We start from the raw sequence: 18,601 nt of genomic DNA on the forward strand, positions 1-18,601 counted from the left end.
TATAATACCAAAATGCAGATTATAAAAATCAGCGTTAGCAGCATAGTCACTAATCCATAGTAAGCAAAAGGTGATAGCATGTTACAATGCAAAATCTATAGAAATCTATATCACCTATATTTCGCGCACCCTATTTAGTATATTATTTTATATCTAAGAAGGTCTCATTCGGGCTTTAGCAGGGCGGACCCATACCTCTAAATGTCAGTAGGAGTAGATCACATCAACAGCTACCAGCTCTCTTCATGCGCAGCACCAAGTGTCTACGTTCATTCCGTGTAACTCTATCTTAAACCCGCGTAGAGCCCAAAATGTTGGCATCAACATTATTAGTGTTATGTCTAATGTGGTGCGAGGATCAGGCTTCCCAACAACCTTGTGTTAGGTTATTCTTAGAGTGTGCAGCTCTCAGTGTGCAGACAGTTGTACCAAGTGTACTAGGCAAAGCTGATAGCATAGTGATAACATATTATTCTCAAATAAATCACATCACCGCTTCTAGGTTGAAAGCGACAACAACAAGTAGGTGTCGTGTGCAAAACTGAAGCCGAAGGAAAAACGGCTGTTTAAACATGTAATACACTCATGCTAACTTAACGCAATATATGTAACGAAGTATCCATATGACAGTTCAAAGAAAGCCTAAACTAGATTATAGATGTATCACCTAACAGAGGTCACCCACTTTCCTTGTGCTTATCAAACTATCTCTTGATTTCCTGTTGGTGCCTGTAGAAAACCTTTCTGCCGGTTTCCTCTCTGCTGCCTGTAGTTTCTTTTGATAAACTATCTGTTGATTTTCTCTGGTACCTGTTGAAAAGCTTTCTGCTGGTTTCCTCTCTGCTGCCTGTAGTTTCTTTGATAAACTATCTGTTGATTTCCTCTGCCAGGTGCTTGTCGAACTATCTGTTGATTTCCTCCCTGGTGCTTGTCAAGCTATCTGTTGATTTTCTCTGGTACCTGTTGAAAAGCTTTCTGCTGGTTTCCTCTCTGCTGCCTGTAGTTTCTTTGATAAACTATCTGTTGATTTCCTCTGCCAGGTGCTTGTCGAACTATCTGTTGATTTCCTCCCTGGTGCTTGTCAAGCTATCTGTTGATTTTCTCTGGTACCTGTTGAAAAGCTTTCTGCTGGTTTCCTCTCTGCTGCCTGTAGTTTCTTTGATAAACTATCTGTTGATTTCCTCTGCCTGGTGCTTGTCGAACTATCTGTTGATTTCCACCCTGGTGCTTGTCAAGCTATCTGTTGATTTTCTCTGGTGCCTGTTGAAAAACTTTCTGCTGGTTTACTGTCCGCTGCCTGTTAAACTATCTGCTGATGTCCTCCCTGGTGCCTCTGAAAAAGTAAAAAGGACGTAAGCTTTGAGAATAGTGTCCACTGGATACACAGCAGAAACCACTGAACAGCTTGAACAATTTGAAAGCAGCTGTTAATTTCACATTTGCATCAAAACCAGATGCCCCAACGCCACATGGACTGCGGTGTGTAGGTTTCTCAGTAATATAGGGTGAAATGCATTCTTATAGGTTTCATGTACATTGACGTTGGGGTCTGTGGTGGAAGCATATGAAATAATATAGGCAGTCACAGAGTAGTGCTCTGTGGCACTTCTCCTGAGACATGGTGGACCTGCACCACAATTGAAACCTACAGTCCTGTATATACTCGAAGGGTGAAAAAACAGTTGAAAACAGAATATCCTGGGGGTTCTTGCATGTTTAATGCACCTTGCATGGGGCCTTTTTAGGTTTCATTACATCAGTGTACTGCAGTCACCTCACCAGCCTTAGTGTCAAAATCTCAATTGCGTGCATTTAGGTGTAGAAATGTAAACAGACATGCTAAAGTATATTCAACAATTTCCATGTCATCACTTTCAATACTGCTTTAAAGCTGTCTGAATAATTTTCAGTAGTAGCTTCTTCCCTATCGTGCTTTCCATTAACATACACCTATCACAAAATGAACAGTTTCACTAAGTTAACAATCATGGCCTAGATGTATCAAGCCGTTTGCGATTCGCAAAGGCCGGAATTTGCAGAATTCCGGCGTTTGCGAATCGCAAACTGTCTTTTTGCGTGCAACAACAATTCGCAAAATAAGGAATCACAAAAATGAGCGATTCCTTATTTTTCTTTAGCATTTAAGGAATCACAATTTTGTGATTCCTTAAATGCTATGTATGCAGCATTTTGGAATTGTGAATTTAGGTTAAGAAATCGCAAATTACCACCAACTTGTAGTTGGTGGTAATTTGCGACATCTTTTAAAAATGCACAATTTGGCATTTGTGAAGGTGGCATGAGACGCACATACATGCCCATCAGCATGCTTCCAGAAATCCACCTTATGTACGTTTAGACAGAGGCCGTCCAACTCTTTCAACAGGAACTGGAATGAGGCACAAGCACAACACCTTAAATAACGTCAAACTCGTCTATCTAATCTTTTAATACACCCAGCACATGCCCTGCCACTTGTATTTTGGAGACTAGTGGGCCTTTCTGAGTGTAGTTTAGTTGGAAGAAGGGATGGTACTGTAATAGACAATCACAGTATCTAGGATAAAGTTAAACCTACAGCAATATACTCGGCCACATTAATTACAACCCAGACTGCGCCAACAAGGCCCCAAGAGAGGCCTGGCCTGTCAGATACATTAACGCTTACACGTGCCCTGTACCTCACGAACCCGATCCAAAACAGGTTATTAGAAAGCTTTTACAACGTGTCAGAGAATTATTCAGCAGCAGCCGAGGTGGTGGTTTTTCAGGCGCCTCATTAAAAATGCTTTGCTTTTAACAGTGTATAAAATCAAGTATGCATTATATTTCTCACGTTTCACTACATTTCTACTAAATAATAATTAAGAACAAGCAATGGCATAGCCAAGAGGTCTCGCCTTTGGGACCATATATAAGTGTTTAGCCATGCAACAGTTGATACCAGGGATATTGTGCTGGATAACTAAACACTTTAAAGTCCCAAAGGTGAGACCTATTGGCTATGCCTATGCTTGTGTGTAATGTCTTTGTTGTTGTTTAGATACATAAACAGCAAACACATTCATGTTGCGCTATAAGCATACCCAGAAGCATATACAGACAAAATGTAGAGAGATATGCAGTGAGACAATACACAAATGGCAACATGCAAACACAGGTGGTTGTCAATGGATGCGCTGATGGCTGTTAAGAGGAATACATAGTTAAAGAGACTGTTGGATGACTGTATGTGCATATTATGGTGGATCGGTGTTAATCTGTTCTGCCCCTGAGCTGTGTCTCCCTGGTATGAACGTCCAGTTAAAATCGGACAGAGGCATTACAATTCCTGTCTCGCGTCCAAGACACGGTCCTGGCTGGTCCGGCCTGGAAGCGAGAAGCAATGAACCCGCCATTTAAAGATACAGACCTGCCCTGCACACTTTTCACCTGAGTGTGCTGGGTATACTCAGACGTGAGTCCCAGGCTCTCCACACCACTGGAGTCAAGCTATCCAGGCTGATGAAGGCTGATAGCCTGAAACCGGTCCTTGGATGCTTGATTCTGGTCTGGGAAAGACATGGCTTGGTAGTTCGGACTGGACTGTTCCCATGAGGCACAGGGTCAGAGCTGATTTGCATATAGCCAGTGTCTAACCCAGGGTGGTGTGGAGTGAAAAAAACGATGGATTTAGGCCCAGATCCTTGTACTGGGGTGCATGTATGTCATTGATCTACATTCTGTCCGTCAACTGTGTTTTTTGCAATTTTCACCTGCTGTCAGGGGTGGCTCAGCGAGCTGGAATGTAAAGAACCGAAGGCAGCCGATGTGTGAGGTGGAAAAGTGGGGCACAGGCCAGGCCTCTCGAAGCCGCAGGGGACTAAAGGAACATCTTCAAATGGTATCTAATTCTTCGCAGCGCTGATCAGCCTGTTTCTAAGCGCTCCCGGCTGTATGCAGAGAGTGGAAGTGAAGAGATTACCATGATAAATGCCTTTTTCATTAAAACAAAATGCAGCACGCTTGCTTTCCAACCTATAAATTAATGTGTTAGTAGGAGCGTGTGGCCTTGAAATGATGTGTGTGTGTGGGTGGGGGGGGGGGGGTGGAGAGGGGGGGAGTGGGGTGTGGGGTGTGGCTGGGGAATAATGATATCTCCCCCTTCAGACGGCTCTGCCCACCAGGATCATGTTTACATGTTTGAGGTCGTGGCGGGACTTTATTTAAAATATCCACATGCAGAGTTTTCTACCATAAACTGTGCTTAGTAACAAAGGCCTGCATTCGACCACAGACAGTGGAAAGGTTAAATAGACAAGGTGATCGGTCATGAACACAAGAGGGCACACTTTTCTTATTTTTACATTTCGAGAGAAGAAACGACTTGCACAGAATCACAGGATGGTTAGTCTAGTGCCATAGCCGGGATCACAACCTAGGTCTGCAGGGTGTAAGGTCAAGCATTTTAGCCACTCGACCACCTGCCCGTGCTTAACTTAGAAGGGAGAGCCGGCTTTCAACACAGCAGAGTGCTATGTTAACGCGTGCAGACTAGAGCTTGTTGAAAAGGGGAGCAGCCCTGGTTCACTTCACTTAATCCGTCTCACATTTCACAATGGTTCTGTGAAGTGAACTCCTTTGGACTAACACAAAGGTTACACGTGCATTTATTCACCTTTAGGAGTCCGAGTCAAGCTTGAAGGCCGTTGGGGATGCAGGGAGGATGTGGCGTTGTGGCCTGAGCCTCCGATTTCGGAACTACGGAAACAGGTTCGAGTCTCAGCGTCACTAAACACCCTGTGATTCTGGGCAGATCACTTAATCTCCTCGTGCCAAATGGCGGTGTCCTTGAGTAATGTAACTGGTGCGCTCGTGTAAAGCGCTTCGATGCATTCGGGTCGAGTTGGCGCTATATAAAACTGCATAAATATTCAGACAGTATGCGCCGGGCATGGCCCCCGGGGGCTCGCACATACCAGGAGAGGCCGCTGCTGGCAGAACAGGGTCATTTATGGAGCCAGGGATGGCTTGTTTTAGAATCAGACGACAGAGCCGGCCTCAAGTCAGTGATGTCTTGTGGTGGGAACAATGGAAACACTCTTACCCCTGAATCATGACAAGGGGAGGAGAGCGCCGCGGCATTAGAAATTAAAACTTCCCGCCTGTGGGGCCTACCTGCCCGAGTTCACACGTCTCACTGCTGTCTACTCCGGTGACCGGTCTGCCCAGCCTGCCTGCAGCCAAAACGCCAAACGGATGGCTAGGCTGCTGCTGTAGGGCACGAGAGTCGACTGCTTTCCTTCAGGCTCCCCGCTCCGACATTGACCTCGTCGTCGGCTAGCGTGAGACAGTCCGTCGTCACTCGGTCTAGAAAATGGCTGCTAGTGCTACTTCTCCTACTGAAATTGCGGCGGGAAGATGTCAGAGACAGAGTCTGCACAGACGATCCCAACTCGTTACAGCCTCACAGGGTGGGTCTCACCACACCCTGTGACGAGTTGGGAGGGGTGACACGCGACAGCAAGCTCTCCTCCTCCACCTGATTGACGTGGAGACGTTAGCAATCCCGGGCTTGTGTTAAAAACGCCCGGGGCTAACCTAATCTCCACGCCATCAGGGGGTGGAGACTGGGCATCCAGGCTATGTCTTTGCCTAGCTGATGACATCACAGCCTTCAGGGCTGTGAGGGTCTCAGCCGGCAAACACATAGCAGGTGGTGCAGCGCGGCGGTATTGGCAGTGGGGGGCAGCAGACTTCAAGACAGTGCCCCGTGTTCTTTGCCTCGGCCGGGCCGTGTTCCAGTTCTTACTTCACTTCTTTGCGATTTTTTTATTATAATTGAAAAAGAAAGTCAAACGTGATAAATTGCCTGGGGCTAAATTACCTGGGGCGGAGCCCCAACGCCCACAAAGAGAAACCGCCACCACCAGGATAACTTCAGAAGCACAAGTGGAATAGCGCCCTTGTGGTAGTGGTGGGTTTTTGGACAAATCGGTATTTTTGTTTGTTTATTTTTACTTTGGATTGTAAAAACAGAACTGCTGAGGCTTCAGCCCCCTAAGGTATCCCATGTGGTACATTACAGTGACATAAGACAGCCCATTACAAATGGCCTAGACGATCACAAAACTGAATTATCTATAATCTCCTTCAGCAAAGAACTAAAGTTAGCAGACATCCCAGGAGAGTAGACTGCAGATGACGAGGCAGAATTAGAGTTACTTCTTTTCTGATAGCTCTTGTTAGATTCGCTAGACATTTGCATAAACGGTTGGAAAACAACTGATACCACCAGTGTGGCTGATTGTGGTAACACATTAGGATAAGCTCCAGTATATTTCGGCTGGGCAGGCACTCCACAGCATGCCCGAGTACAGTTAGTACATTCACTTATGAGAGTAACCTCTCACACCCATGGTATGCCATCATATATTTAAGACTTGAATAAACGACCCTGGTGGTGTCTTACTGCATCCCTTGAGGATCAAGTTTAGAACAGGCGGTTCTGGAGCTCTCCCCGGTTGCTGTATGACAATCACTACACCAACGTATTCATTGCAATCCTTGGAAGAGTTATATAGTGCCTGGACTAGGGAAAACCAGAATCCTCACTTTAATCCCAAGTATTGTGCAGGGGGTACCACTGAAGCAAAAGTGACCTGATCTATTATGACCGTACCATGGACGGTTTAGAGGATGCCAGTGCTTCTGTGTTTGCATTCAGAGTGATAGATGATACATTTAGAGCCTCAGCTGCTGAATGGCTGTTCGCCAGCCATCAGCCCAGACATGCATGGCTTCTATGGCTGTGGAAAAGGAAATGGCACAGCACCCTCATCCTCTGGTCTGCTGAAAAAAGAAAAGGGGCACAAAATACCCGCAGTGTCTTTTGAAAGTCTACATGCTCTCTAACCTTTCTCACTTTCTGTTGTTCACTGTCCTCGAAATGTCATGCATTAAAATAAGGATTTGGCCACTGACCTGCAAATAGCACCCCACCCATTTTAAGGGGAAGATTATTTTAACATTATTGGGTAAGTCTCCACCTCTTATAGTTGATATGAGGTAAAGTATTCTTGGCAAGAGTTTGTGATTCTGTTAGGATTACAATCTATCAGCTTGATGAACTTAGTGCATCTACATTTTGTAATAATTTTGACCATCCATCATTACAAAACTATTGAAACTTTGCCGTGTTCCTTAGCGGCCTTTTATTAACAACAAACTCAAGACATGACACAGCTTTATGTCTGCAATTTGGCTACTCTCTGACAACATTTACCTTTTGGTTCCATAGATACTTCAGTCTAGCTTTTGCGATCATTCTCATGATGAAAAAAATCATCCCAGGTAATGCAAAAGAGCATCTTTCCCATTCTATAATTTAGCCATCACCATGCTTCACAGTAGACTTCGTGTAATGTGGTTGATTTTCACTGTTGAGCCTCTGCGAAACAAGACATTACATTTAGGAACAAAAGTTCACCTATATTTTTGTGAGCCTACAAAACATTTTAAAAAGAATTTGAGTGGGTCTGATTTTAAAATAGCTTCCTTCGCACCACTCTGCTATCCACGCTGGATTTGAGGAATGCTTGGCGTATTGTCACATAACCATGATGAAAGCCCATTAAAATGTACCCTAAGCCTCTTAGTACCCTCTCTGATCAGTTTCCTTGCTCTGTCATCCAGTTTGAAGAGAGACCTGAATTAGTTAGGTTCTTGGTGGTGGCCTATACCGTTCGATTGTTGCTAATTCTCCTGACTGGGGTTCAAGGAATAGTCAAGACTTTTGAATATTTTCTTCTTCATAACCAACACCTGATGTGTGCCTCTCACTACTTTGTCCTGGAGTTCCTAAGAAAGCTCCTTGGAGATCATGGTTAAGTCTATCTTATCTAATACACTACCCACAGGAGAGAACATATAGGCTAAAGAATTCATTCTGAAATCAGGCAAGTGCAAAACACAAAAATGTAGCATATGTAGGAGCCACTTAACATGAGATCTGCTTTTAATGCGTTTGGTTGCACCTAAGATAATTTAGGCTTGCTACTACCAGGTGGTGGCCACATACCTAGCCAAGTTATTTCAGATTTAAATTTATATTGGGTGTTTTTTTTACTTTCTACACTATATTTTGTACTTTATTGAAACTGTGGACTAGGATGTGTAGATATGTAGATAATAAATATTACAATTTCACTCAATGCATGAAAAGGTGGACTTTTTAAAAAGAGGTGTACATTGTTGGAAGATGTGTAAGTGGTTTAAGATTCATTGACTAGTTTGTGCCACAGAAAACCTAGCCAATATGTGGGCAGCATTTAAGGTTTTCAATAGTTATGTTTGTGCTTCAGTGGGTAAATTTGAGCTTCAAACAATAGGCATCTATGATGTTGAGTAACAGATCCTCAGACAAGCCAGTGAAGAGTTTGAGTCTATATATAATTCAATGGCTGTAAGGATCACCACACTCCACAGGCATCACGGATCTCATACATCCTAATGGTAGTAAGGAAGCTGAATATGTTCCATCAACCTCAAGACTTCCACATCCACAGTACCATCTGTGCGCTGCATTAAAAGTCACTGAAATTCAGTACAGGGGATACCAGTCAGCAGTTAAGAGCCCTTCCCTTCAGACATAGGTCAGCTTTTTGCATGTTCAAAGAGTTGTTGCTCATACTGGAGGCTCACATGAGATATCCAGAAATGCACAGTGACATCCTTTAATGACAACTTGATGAGATGATTATGGAACAGTTATTTGACTGTGGCCACAAAGTATACCGAGCTGCAGCAATTTGTGACAGCAGTTTAAGTGACCTATAGCAAGGGTTCAACAAAATAATCCATAGAGAATGCCAATTTGGTAGGGTTTGTGGTGTCCCAATTGACCTACTGGAGAAGTGTGGCTCACCGGTTAGAGGAGGAGGCAGTCCCTGATGCAGAGGTCAGACCCGGGACCAGGGTTCAATCCCCGAAGCGGCAGGGCCTTGAGCTCAAAATGTCCACGGACTCGATAATTCTCGCCTCGGTGCCTTCTCGAATCGTGGGTTCACACTCTGCAACTCTTGGCAATAGCTTGCTTAATCTCCACTACGGTCCCACTGCGATGGGATGCCTGGTCTTCACCTTGGGGATGCCCAGTAGGGGTAATCTCGCAGGGAAAGGCCAGGACGGGTTCCCAAAGCAATCACCTTGAGACCTTACGATGAAAGGCGCTATATAAGAACGTATGATTTACGATTTACCTACTAAAGGTAGTTTTATTATTGATACATTTGGAAGTAGACAAGTCAAGGCTATGTTTTTTTGTCAAATTCAATATGGCAGATTAAAAGAAACCTGTCAATCTGTTACAAGTAACACTTATGAAGCTGCAAAGCATAAGTTACAAATAGTTAATATTTTCTTTACCAAATACCTATTTTAAAGTCTATTGTTTAGTATCTTTCTTTAGAAAAAGACTATTTACCTCTAAGGGAATGCTAAAAAAGAAAACGATATTGGGAAGACCCCGTAGGAAATCCTTTCCCTTCCAAGAAAGAGCTCAAGAAAGCCTATTGGAATGTGGTTATGATGATGCGCTTTTCATCTTTAACAAGGCCAACCTTGACGAGGGAATTCTTAGAACTCAAACAAGAGTACACGTATGAAACCTACTGGGACCTTATCACTCAACCTTGCCATAGGAAACTGTATCATCAGTTTAGAGTGAGCTCCCTCCCAGTAAAATCTTTCACTAGTAAATGGCATCCCTTGAACGACGTCAAATGTATTGCATGCCCATCATTTAAGGAATCACTAGCACACGTTCTGTTTGCTTGCCCAGCTTATAGGCGACCAACGAACAAATGGCTTAGACCCATTTGCTTGAATCTTGATACCAGGTCTAGTGTGGAGACACTATGAATTTTGAAATCTGACACACATGAGTCCCTGGTGATTGCATTAGCTAAATTCCATAGATGGATGTGGGTCATACGAGCGACAATGATGAAGGCACCATAGCTGAGTAATTTTCTTCCAACATCTTTCAGCAGTAAATTGTCTAGTGGTACCTGACTATCCTGCTATCCTCTCAACTTATATAAATTTTTACTTAGAGAGCGTTTCAGCACTGTTGCTTTATTAATTAAGGGGCTAAATATCGTGGTCTAATTGTGATAGCATTGTGTATAGTCTGAACTTGTGGTTTTTACTATTCAATATCATCTACCACTAAATTTTTACTTTATTATTAGGTGTTTTTATTATTCTGATATACTCTGAAGTTCTATTAATACGTATTTATTAAGCTATTTTAATATCACGAACATGTTAGGGACTTTTTATCCTTTTGATGTATGATGTCTTTAATGATTTTTGAAAATCGAAATAAAGACGAACTGAACTGAAATAAAAATGATATTCCTTAAGACTTTCAGGTGATAGACACATGGGCTAGTCACCACGTTTAATTGCAGGATCAAGCTGAGCTGATTAATCTTCTGCCTTGGGATCTAGGTTGGATTAGGCCCCAGCAAATTAATGCAAAATATGCTGTCAGAGAGCGTTCCCATATTACCAAACAGAATCACCTCCATTTTGATCTGGTTCCTTATGAGCCATTTGTACATTAATCTAGCCACTGAATGCAATTCTTTCCAATGATCTCTTTATCAAGGAACAGTATGAATTTAAGAAGTAATTCAAAGGAAGCAACCGAGGCTCCCAATGGAGGGATGTAAAAGTTAAATAATCAAGGCATTAACGCTGAAGGGCACTGACAGAGTACCAACCTAATTGCTGCACTCCATCAGAAAAAACAGTGCTTACTCTCACATTGAACTGCAATTGAGACCATACTGAATTTGATGGTACAAGGTGTCAAATGCAAGCTTCTAACAGTATGAATGCATGGAAACCTCTCCCAGTTATCCAGTATTGGGGTATCTTTCACAGATTCACATGCCTGAATCATTCCCCGTCGCCGAGGCGGGAGTCCCACTGTAAATAAAAATAGCAGTGCCAAAGGTAAATAACAGTAGTAGGCCCTAAGGAAAAAGGCCTGAGGCCCAAATCTTAGTAGCCTATCTACATCATTATGCTAAAAGAACCAAACTTTTGGTACAACCAATCAGCTATCAGCACTCTCTAGAACACTCTCTACAGAGCCAGTTCTCCTCAGATTTTCGTTCGCACAAGTGGGAAATAAGTATCCCAAACAGAGAACTGACTCTCCGGGGAGGAGGGTGGGTGCATGTGAATCCATGAAAGATACCAATACTGGATAACTGTAGTTACAGGTAAGTAACTTGTTTTCTTATCCAGTATTGGGGTATCTTTCATAGATTCACATGCCTTATTCAGAGTATCAAGCAGTATATAACATATACAGTCGGTGCGGATGGTGGGAGACCTGTGCTGATACACTCCCAGTTGCATCCATCATCTGTTAATAGAGGCATGGAAAAAAAAACACCGTTAACATAATACATTAGTGCTTAGAAAAGAGGCATGTTTAGTAATGTGAAACTGTAAGCCTTAAGCGCAATATATATATATATATATATATATATATATAATCCCAGGATGGTTCCGCTCTCCTCTTGTTATTGGCGCTGCTGGCAAGTGCGTCGCTTCACGCGGTAGAACCAAACCGCAATGTATTCAAACTGTGTTTGTCCCCAGGGCCTCCCGGGTCCAAAAAAGAAGCCGCAACTGCAGTCAATGCGTTTTTCCAGAAACCAGTAGATTTATTATTCAAACCTCTGCAGCATGTTTCACAGCGAAAACCAACACGTTTCGTGAGCTCCCCACTCACTTGATCACGGTTGTTACAAACACTGTTTGCTGAGAATAATTTAAAAAGGGAGTCCCTCCCCCCATCGGTCACATGATTCCGACCATGTGTTTCTTTGACACTATGGCCTTCTGGGACTCGTAGTTTTTTCATTACAAAATGTCATTTCTTGTTATTATCACAGAAAAACAAGTTGTACACCCATTCCCTGCTGATTGACAGTTTTTAAATCATAAATTCCTTTCGTGATATTTACATTAAGGATTTCTTGTGTGCCAGAAAACCACAATCATTATTCTTTCTTTCTATATCCCAGATAATTGAGATTAGAATCAACTTTTCCGTACGAATAAAAGCCCTCAAGTGGGCTGACTCAGTCATATGGTACCTTATAAATTAATTACTTATAATTTGCTTAAGGTTCCTTATACCTTACAAATGGAAAGATGGTTAGTGTTTCCAGCACTTTAAGTTCAATAATTTTCAACATATAATTTTTCAAAAATAAACGATAGGGTATTTTTATCCCGGTCTTTTTCCATTAGACCTATTTAAAGCCCTCTAGTGGGCTGACATTTACCAGGGTGTTAAAATAATGTCACGAAATCTATGTATTTCAGTACATTTGAATTTTCGCCCAGAGTTTGGTTTTCATGTATATTATGCCGTGGTTTTGTGGAGGGAAAAGTTAGTTATGGAGTGCATTCAGAGAGGCTTTTATTGTTATTAAATATGTACGTAAAGTTCTTCGGACTGGTTCAGACCATAAGGGGTCATTGTTCGAAAGTTCAAGATGTGGCGTGATTCCTTTTGGCGCAACAATTTTTCTCGATGTCCCCCCCGTTCCGTTGGGGCCAATGTTTCCAATCCTAGAAATTTCAAAAGTCGCCAATTGCCATCATGATTTGTCTCCATGTGTTTGGCCACTGCATTGCCTCTGTCTTTGTTGGTTGTGGCCCTGGTGTGTTCCAAGATACGCTTCTTAAGCTCACAGATAGTGCTTCCTATATAGCGCAGCTTGCACGGACATTCAATTAGATAAACTGTATACTGGCTTTTGCAGGTAATTAGTTCTTTAATCTTCCAAGTTTTACCATTAGCCATTTCGATTTGTTTCGTTGGTTTGGCTATCTCGCAAACTTTGCAGTTGTGGCATTTGTTGAATCCAACTGTTTTGAGCCAAGATGTTTTTTTGCGGTTCATGAAGTGACTATGGATCAATTGGTCCTTCAGATTTGTTGTTCTGCGGTATGTAACCACAGGGTGATCGCCCATTTTTTGACCAATTGTCGGATCCAGTTTCAATAATTTCCAGTTTTTTCTCAGAATCTGGATAACTTCTTTTGCTTCTTTGCTGTAATCCAGTATTAGTCTTATAGGTTCTTCCATTTCTTTTTCTTTGAGTTGTGGTTTCAAACAATCTGCCCTTGGTTTCTCGTTGGCTCTTTCCCAACATTTCCTCGTCAAGTTTTTCCCATATTTTCTCTTGCGGAATCCGCTACAGATTCGTTTGACACGGAGGAATTCACCGTATGGTATACTTGATATTAGGGCAGGTTGATGAAAGCTTGTGGCTTCCAATGTTGAATTTGTGGCCGTTTTCTTCCTGTGTAAGGTGGTCTCCACTTTGTTTTTTTGGATATATACTTCTGTATCCAAAAAGGATATCGATTGCCTGCTTTTTGTGTAGGTGAATTTCAGACCTCTTGTGCTATTATTCAAAAGTTCAAAGTATTCTTCGAATTCACTTTCACTTCCCCCCCACACTATGAATAGATCGTCAATGAATCTCTTCCATTGTACGATGTGTTAGGTGTATTTGACATTTCGTTGATTCCAGGCTATCTCTTCCTCCCACCACCCCATTGCTATGCAAGCATAGCTTGGACTGAATGAGAATCCCATTGCCGCGCCATTGCGCTGACGATGGAGTTGTTCTCCAAAGAAGAAAATGTTGTTTGAGAGTAACAATTTGATCATTTCATACAACATATCATTATGTTCCTTATAATGTATGTTGCGTTTTTCCAGGAAGTATTTGCAAGCCATCAATCCCAAATCATTGTCAATGTTTGTGTACAGTCCGATAACATCCATGGATATTAGAAAATAGTTATCCTGCCAGACCAAATCAGATATTGTACACACAAAGTCTGTGGTATCTTTCAAATATGATTTTAGATTCTCCACATTGACTGCAGTTGCGGCTTCTTTTTTGGACCCGGGAGGCCCTGGGGACAAACACAGTTTGAATATATATATATATATACACATATACATGATCAAAGATAATCATAAATAATATCTTAAAAGTAAAATACCTGAGAATGGTGTCACAGAAAAAGGTGGCGTAGGACAGCCTGTCCAACTGCCGAGTGTAAAGCTGTTTCAGCTGGAGTGGATGGATCCGGAAAGAATGTTTTTAATCTTACCAGTTCTTTCAAGTGAAATGGTGTTGGTACCCTAGGAATAAACCTGGGATTTGCTCAAAGGGTTACGTAGTCCCGGGCAAAATGTAAAAAGGGTTCCTTTATAGTGAAAGCTTGGATTTCACTAACCCTTTTTTTCTGAGGTAAGAGCCAGTAAATGGGCAACCTTCCACGTGAGGAATTTGAGATCAGCTTTATGGATCGTCTCGAATGGACGCTTCATTAACTGTGCTAGCACCGTGTTGAGTTCCCACTCTGGAGGGGGGCTTGCATTGGAGGGAAGGCTCGGAAAGGTCCTTTCATAAATTGTTTGACAAGTGAAAAAGAGCAGAGAAAAGGACATTTTTAGCATTTCCTGAATCTGGAAAGAGCAGCAAGATGTACTTTGACCGATGAAAAAAGTAAGCCCTGACTTGGCTAGAGAAAGCAGATAATGGAGAACCTGTTCTGCAGGAGCTTGAATTGAGTGAATATTATTCGCCTCACACCAACATCAAAATCGCTTCCATTTGAGGCGATAAGTCTTGATTGTGCTTAGGGCACGAGATTTGGCCAATATTTCATGACCGCCCTGTGAAATGTTAGGTCCTTGAACTCAGAAATGAGGAGCCATGCGTGCAAGTTGATTGATGCCTGAATGATTCAGGCATGTGAATCAATGAAAGATACCAATACTGGATAACTGTAGTTACAGGTAAGTAACTTGATGTCTTATTGACCATATGAGGTCATCGTGAAGGAGCACAAAAAAATGACAAGACTTGCTACTGTGACCTTAAAAAGACCTGTAAACTTCCTCAAGATGATTTCTCAAACAAACACTAGCTGCTCCGTGATGACAAACTTTACAATTTTGGCTGGAAAAGGTACGTTTGAAATTAACTGAAAACTGGTGGTGAAGAAATGGTGAATTATAAGTTTGAGTTTTGGACAGAGATCTGCACAAATATGGACTCCACAATAATGATTTTCTCTAGATGATCAAGGTAAGTAGATATGGTGTTAAAACAGTAAATCTATACTTCCTGTGTGTGCTTACCTTGATGATCAAGAGGAAGTAGATATTGAGAAGTCAATGTTTGTAGTGGTCAATATTTCGGTCCTCTGTATAATGACATACCCCATTTACTCCTGAGTTTAGAGATAAATAAAAAACGGCTACTTCATACGATCTTATTGGTCGAGTAATGTGTGAGTTGGTTATGCGGGAAGGGATCCACAGGTAAGCAAGAGATGTGACTGTGCTCTTGAACGTGCAGTATGACCAAAAACAGTTAAGGGAGCAAATAGTTTAAATTGGGGGCTCGAAGTGCAAAGCCTGACAAGGCCCCACCACACCCTTTTCAGATTATCTCAATAAGACAGTCATCCATACTAAACCCTATGTTTATTTTTTGTTTCAGAACTGGACCATTGTCTTTGAGCCGCTGTTCATGCTGTCATGCAAATCAGACTCTAGAATTTGCGGAGTCCGATCCAACCCCTGGTTTGAAGAACATCTGCCCACAGCAGAGCCTGGCTGTGCTGCTTGACATTTGTCTGCAAAACATAAGTAAGTGGAGCTCCGCAATCACTCGCAATTATTAGCAACTTTCAGAAAAATTTTCTTTGATGATAGGGACGGTCCATAGAAAGTTAAGAGTGTAAGTCACGTCTGTGCTGTGAAGAATCCTCAGTGATCAGGGTGACTTTGCATCTGCTATCTTCTCTAGTTTGATTGTTTCTAAAGTTCTACCTATTATTTCTACTCTCGCCTATTAGCTCTATCTCCCATTCTCTCTTGCTTCTGTTAACACAGCCTCTTTTTCTTACCCGCCCCCCTGTTCCATCTGTTTCTCCTTCCACCTCCACCATCAACTTGTGCTCTCACTCTTTCTCCCATCTATTTCCTTCACTTCATCTCTATCTCTTTCTCCAGTGGCTCTTTCTCTTGTATGTATTTTGAGTATTCACTCTTATTATGCTTCTTCCCCCTTATATCGTTCTTTCCCCCTCACTCTTTGTCACTATTGCTCATTTTTCATTCTAATTTTTCACTGCTTTCTTTTTCTTTCCTAGCTTTTGCCCCACCATCTCGCTTCTTCTTTAGCTTTATATTTCTCTCCTGTCCTCTTACTTACAAACCCCTCCCCTTTACACCCTTACTTTCTCATGTATACAATTTCATTTTGCAGAGTGAAATCTCTTCTAGGGTCACTTGCTGTGTATTACTAGAAAATATATATTGCTAAATGCTATTATTTAAGTGCTGTGTTGTACAGTTTATGATTTTTCTCTGCTTAAGTTGGGTGTTCATGGGTTTATGCGATAACCCTTTGGTATATTTTCATTTCCAGACCAGAAAACATCACCATTTGAAGCACATTCTGTCCCTAGGATGAATGAGGAATGTGATGAATCTCAATGGCTGTCACAAAATGTACCTGTATTAATTATGCCAGATTAGACATTGCTTGGTTTTGGTTAATGGAGCACTTACGCATTATTAATAACGCGCAGTTCGTCTCAGTAGATTAAAGGTTAATTTGTATTCAAAATGCTGTCCGTTTGACTAGCAGCTACGAGATTAAAGCCAGGGTGACTCAAGTCTGTCTTCTTAGACCACAGTGCAGATGACAGAAGTCTGCGAGTCTCCTGGTGTAGTGAGAACATTCTAATGGAGTCGGAAGGATAACTAACTAATCATGTGTTTTAAAGTAATAATGGGATCATATTAGTGAAGAGTTTAAAAACACTAGAGTAAGCTACTGTAAAGAATGTTTTGTGTATGGCTGCCAGTGGAAACTGTGACCATGAATCATCAGTTTAGTTCTCTGTTATTCACTAAGTGGCATGGCTGGAATGAAAAACAAAGTTCTCTTCCAGGGGATCCTCATCAATAGTCATAAGCACTAGAATATTCCCGCCCATGCGCGGGACCCCGGAAACACAATCGTATATGTGCCCCACATATATGTATCTCCATATATATATATATATATATATACATATATATATCTATCAAACACAAACTGTCCCGTCGCAGAGGGAGCACTTAGCAAGTTGGTGCCGGAGCCGAGACCAGGACTGTATCTCGTATTTAATCACTCGCAGAAAAATAATACGGCACTCCGCTTGGTAGAAAGAGTTAGATTTATTTAGTACACTGTGATCGCCTACGCGTTTCGAACCAGATGGTTCCTTCTCACGGCAGCGTTCATATATATATCTATAAAAAAATAAGCAACTGCCGCCTCATACACACCAGAGCTGAATAATGCTGGGAGCACTCCCCATTATATCATAAAGTATGCATTAGAAACAGGGAAAAACAACAGCAAAACATGTTTTGAAACTGTTTTAATGCTTAGCAGTCAGCAGAAAACTCTCACATAGGACTGAAAGCATATACAGCTCTCAGGCTGCATTGCAAAAACACAGTCTAAAAAGACTGAAAAGCTAACTCATAGCAACATAGAGATAAACTGGCACCGTGCCTTCAAGGCAGTTATGACCCCCAGCTTCCCATCATGCCATAACAGTTAGGTCAGTTGTTCTTTCTGGCTCCTTCAGGAAGGATCCTGGTTACACAGCTCCACTTCTTTCTGATTTTCAGTTTTTTTTAAAGTTTAACTTACTTCGACGTCTTCCACCTTCTGAAGTAAGGTCCTGTCTTTTTTTGACAGCTTTGGGCATTTTTTTCCATTCAAAATGCCATCTCTTTTTGACCCCTGCCCTTCTTGTGGTAAAAAGAAGGCCAGGTCAGACTCTCATGAGGTCTGTATCCTTTGCTTGCCTAAAGACCATGACCCTAAGACCTGTCCTCATTGCCAGACCCTGTCCAAAAGGACTTTAAAGGAAAGAGAAAGAATTTGTCTATATGGGCGGGCAGAAAAGTCTTAAAGAGGCAGATCTCCGGTGAAGAAGGGTTCCAAAAGGTCTAGATCTCCATCAAGAAGCAAGATCCCTCACCCTTCTACCTCCACGTCGGGCTCAGCGCTGAAAAATCCACCACCGGTAGGTCATTTATCTAAGAAAAGGCCATCGGCGGCGGGCTCGCCTTCGAGAAGACATCGACATACAGGTACGTCATCGACGTCGAAGACTCGTGATCCTCCGCCGTCATCAACCTGGCAACGATCGTCGTCGATGACCAGAAGCCCTCCGCCATCGTCAACTCTGCGACGATCGGCGTCGAGGAGCACACCTCTCGGCCGGCATCAACCCGGCGACGATCGGCGTCGAGGAGTTGAAGCCCTCCGCCGTCGTCAGCACGACATTCGGCGTCGAGGGCAGGTTCCCCTCCGTCGTTGTCAGTCCATCGGCGATCGACGTAGAGGTGCAGGAGTCCTCCGCCGTAGTCAACCCGGCGACGATCGGCGTCGAGGATGGGAACTCTGCCGTCGTCTCGACGACGATC

The 18,601-nt window shown here is 42.5% G+C and overlaps 1 protein-coding gene across 1 annotated transcript in view; it reads left to right on the top strand.

Moving 5' to 3' along the window:
- Window positions 1–18,601, top strand: part of LOC147685381 (uncharacterized) — a 354,664-nt gene that overhangs the window by 267,931 nt on the left and 68,132 nt on the right. Inside the window, exon 10 of the mRNA XM_086941295.1 lies at window positions 15,606–15,754. Within this exon, the coding sequence (XP_086797421.1) occupies window positions 15,606–15,754 (149 nt within the window). The remainder of the gene's footprint in view (window positions 1–15,605; window positions 15,755–18,601) is intronic.

The sequence above is a fragment of the Lissotriton vulgaris genome, chromosome 10 (genome assembly GCF_964263255.1).
Source record: "Lissotriton vulgaris chromosome 10, aLisVul1.2, whole genome shotgun sequence".
In the NCBI taxonomy this organism is placed as follows: domain Eukaryota; kingdom Metazoa; phylum Chordata; class Amphibia; order Caudata; family Salamandridae; genus Lissotriton; species Lissotriton vulgaris.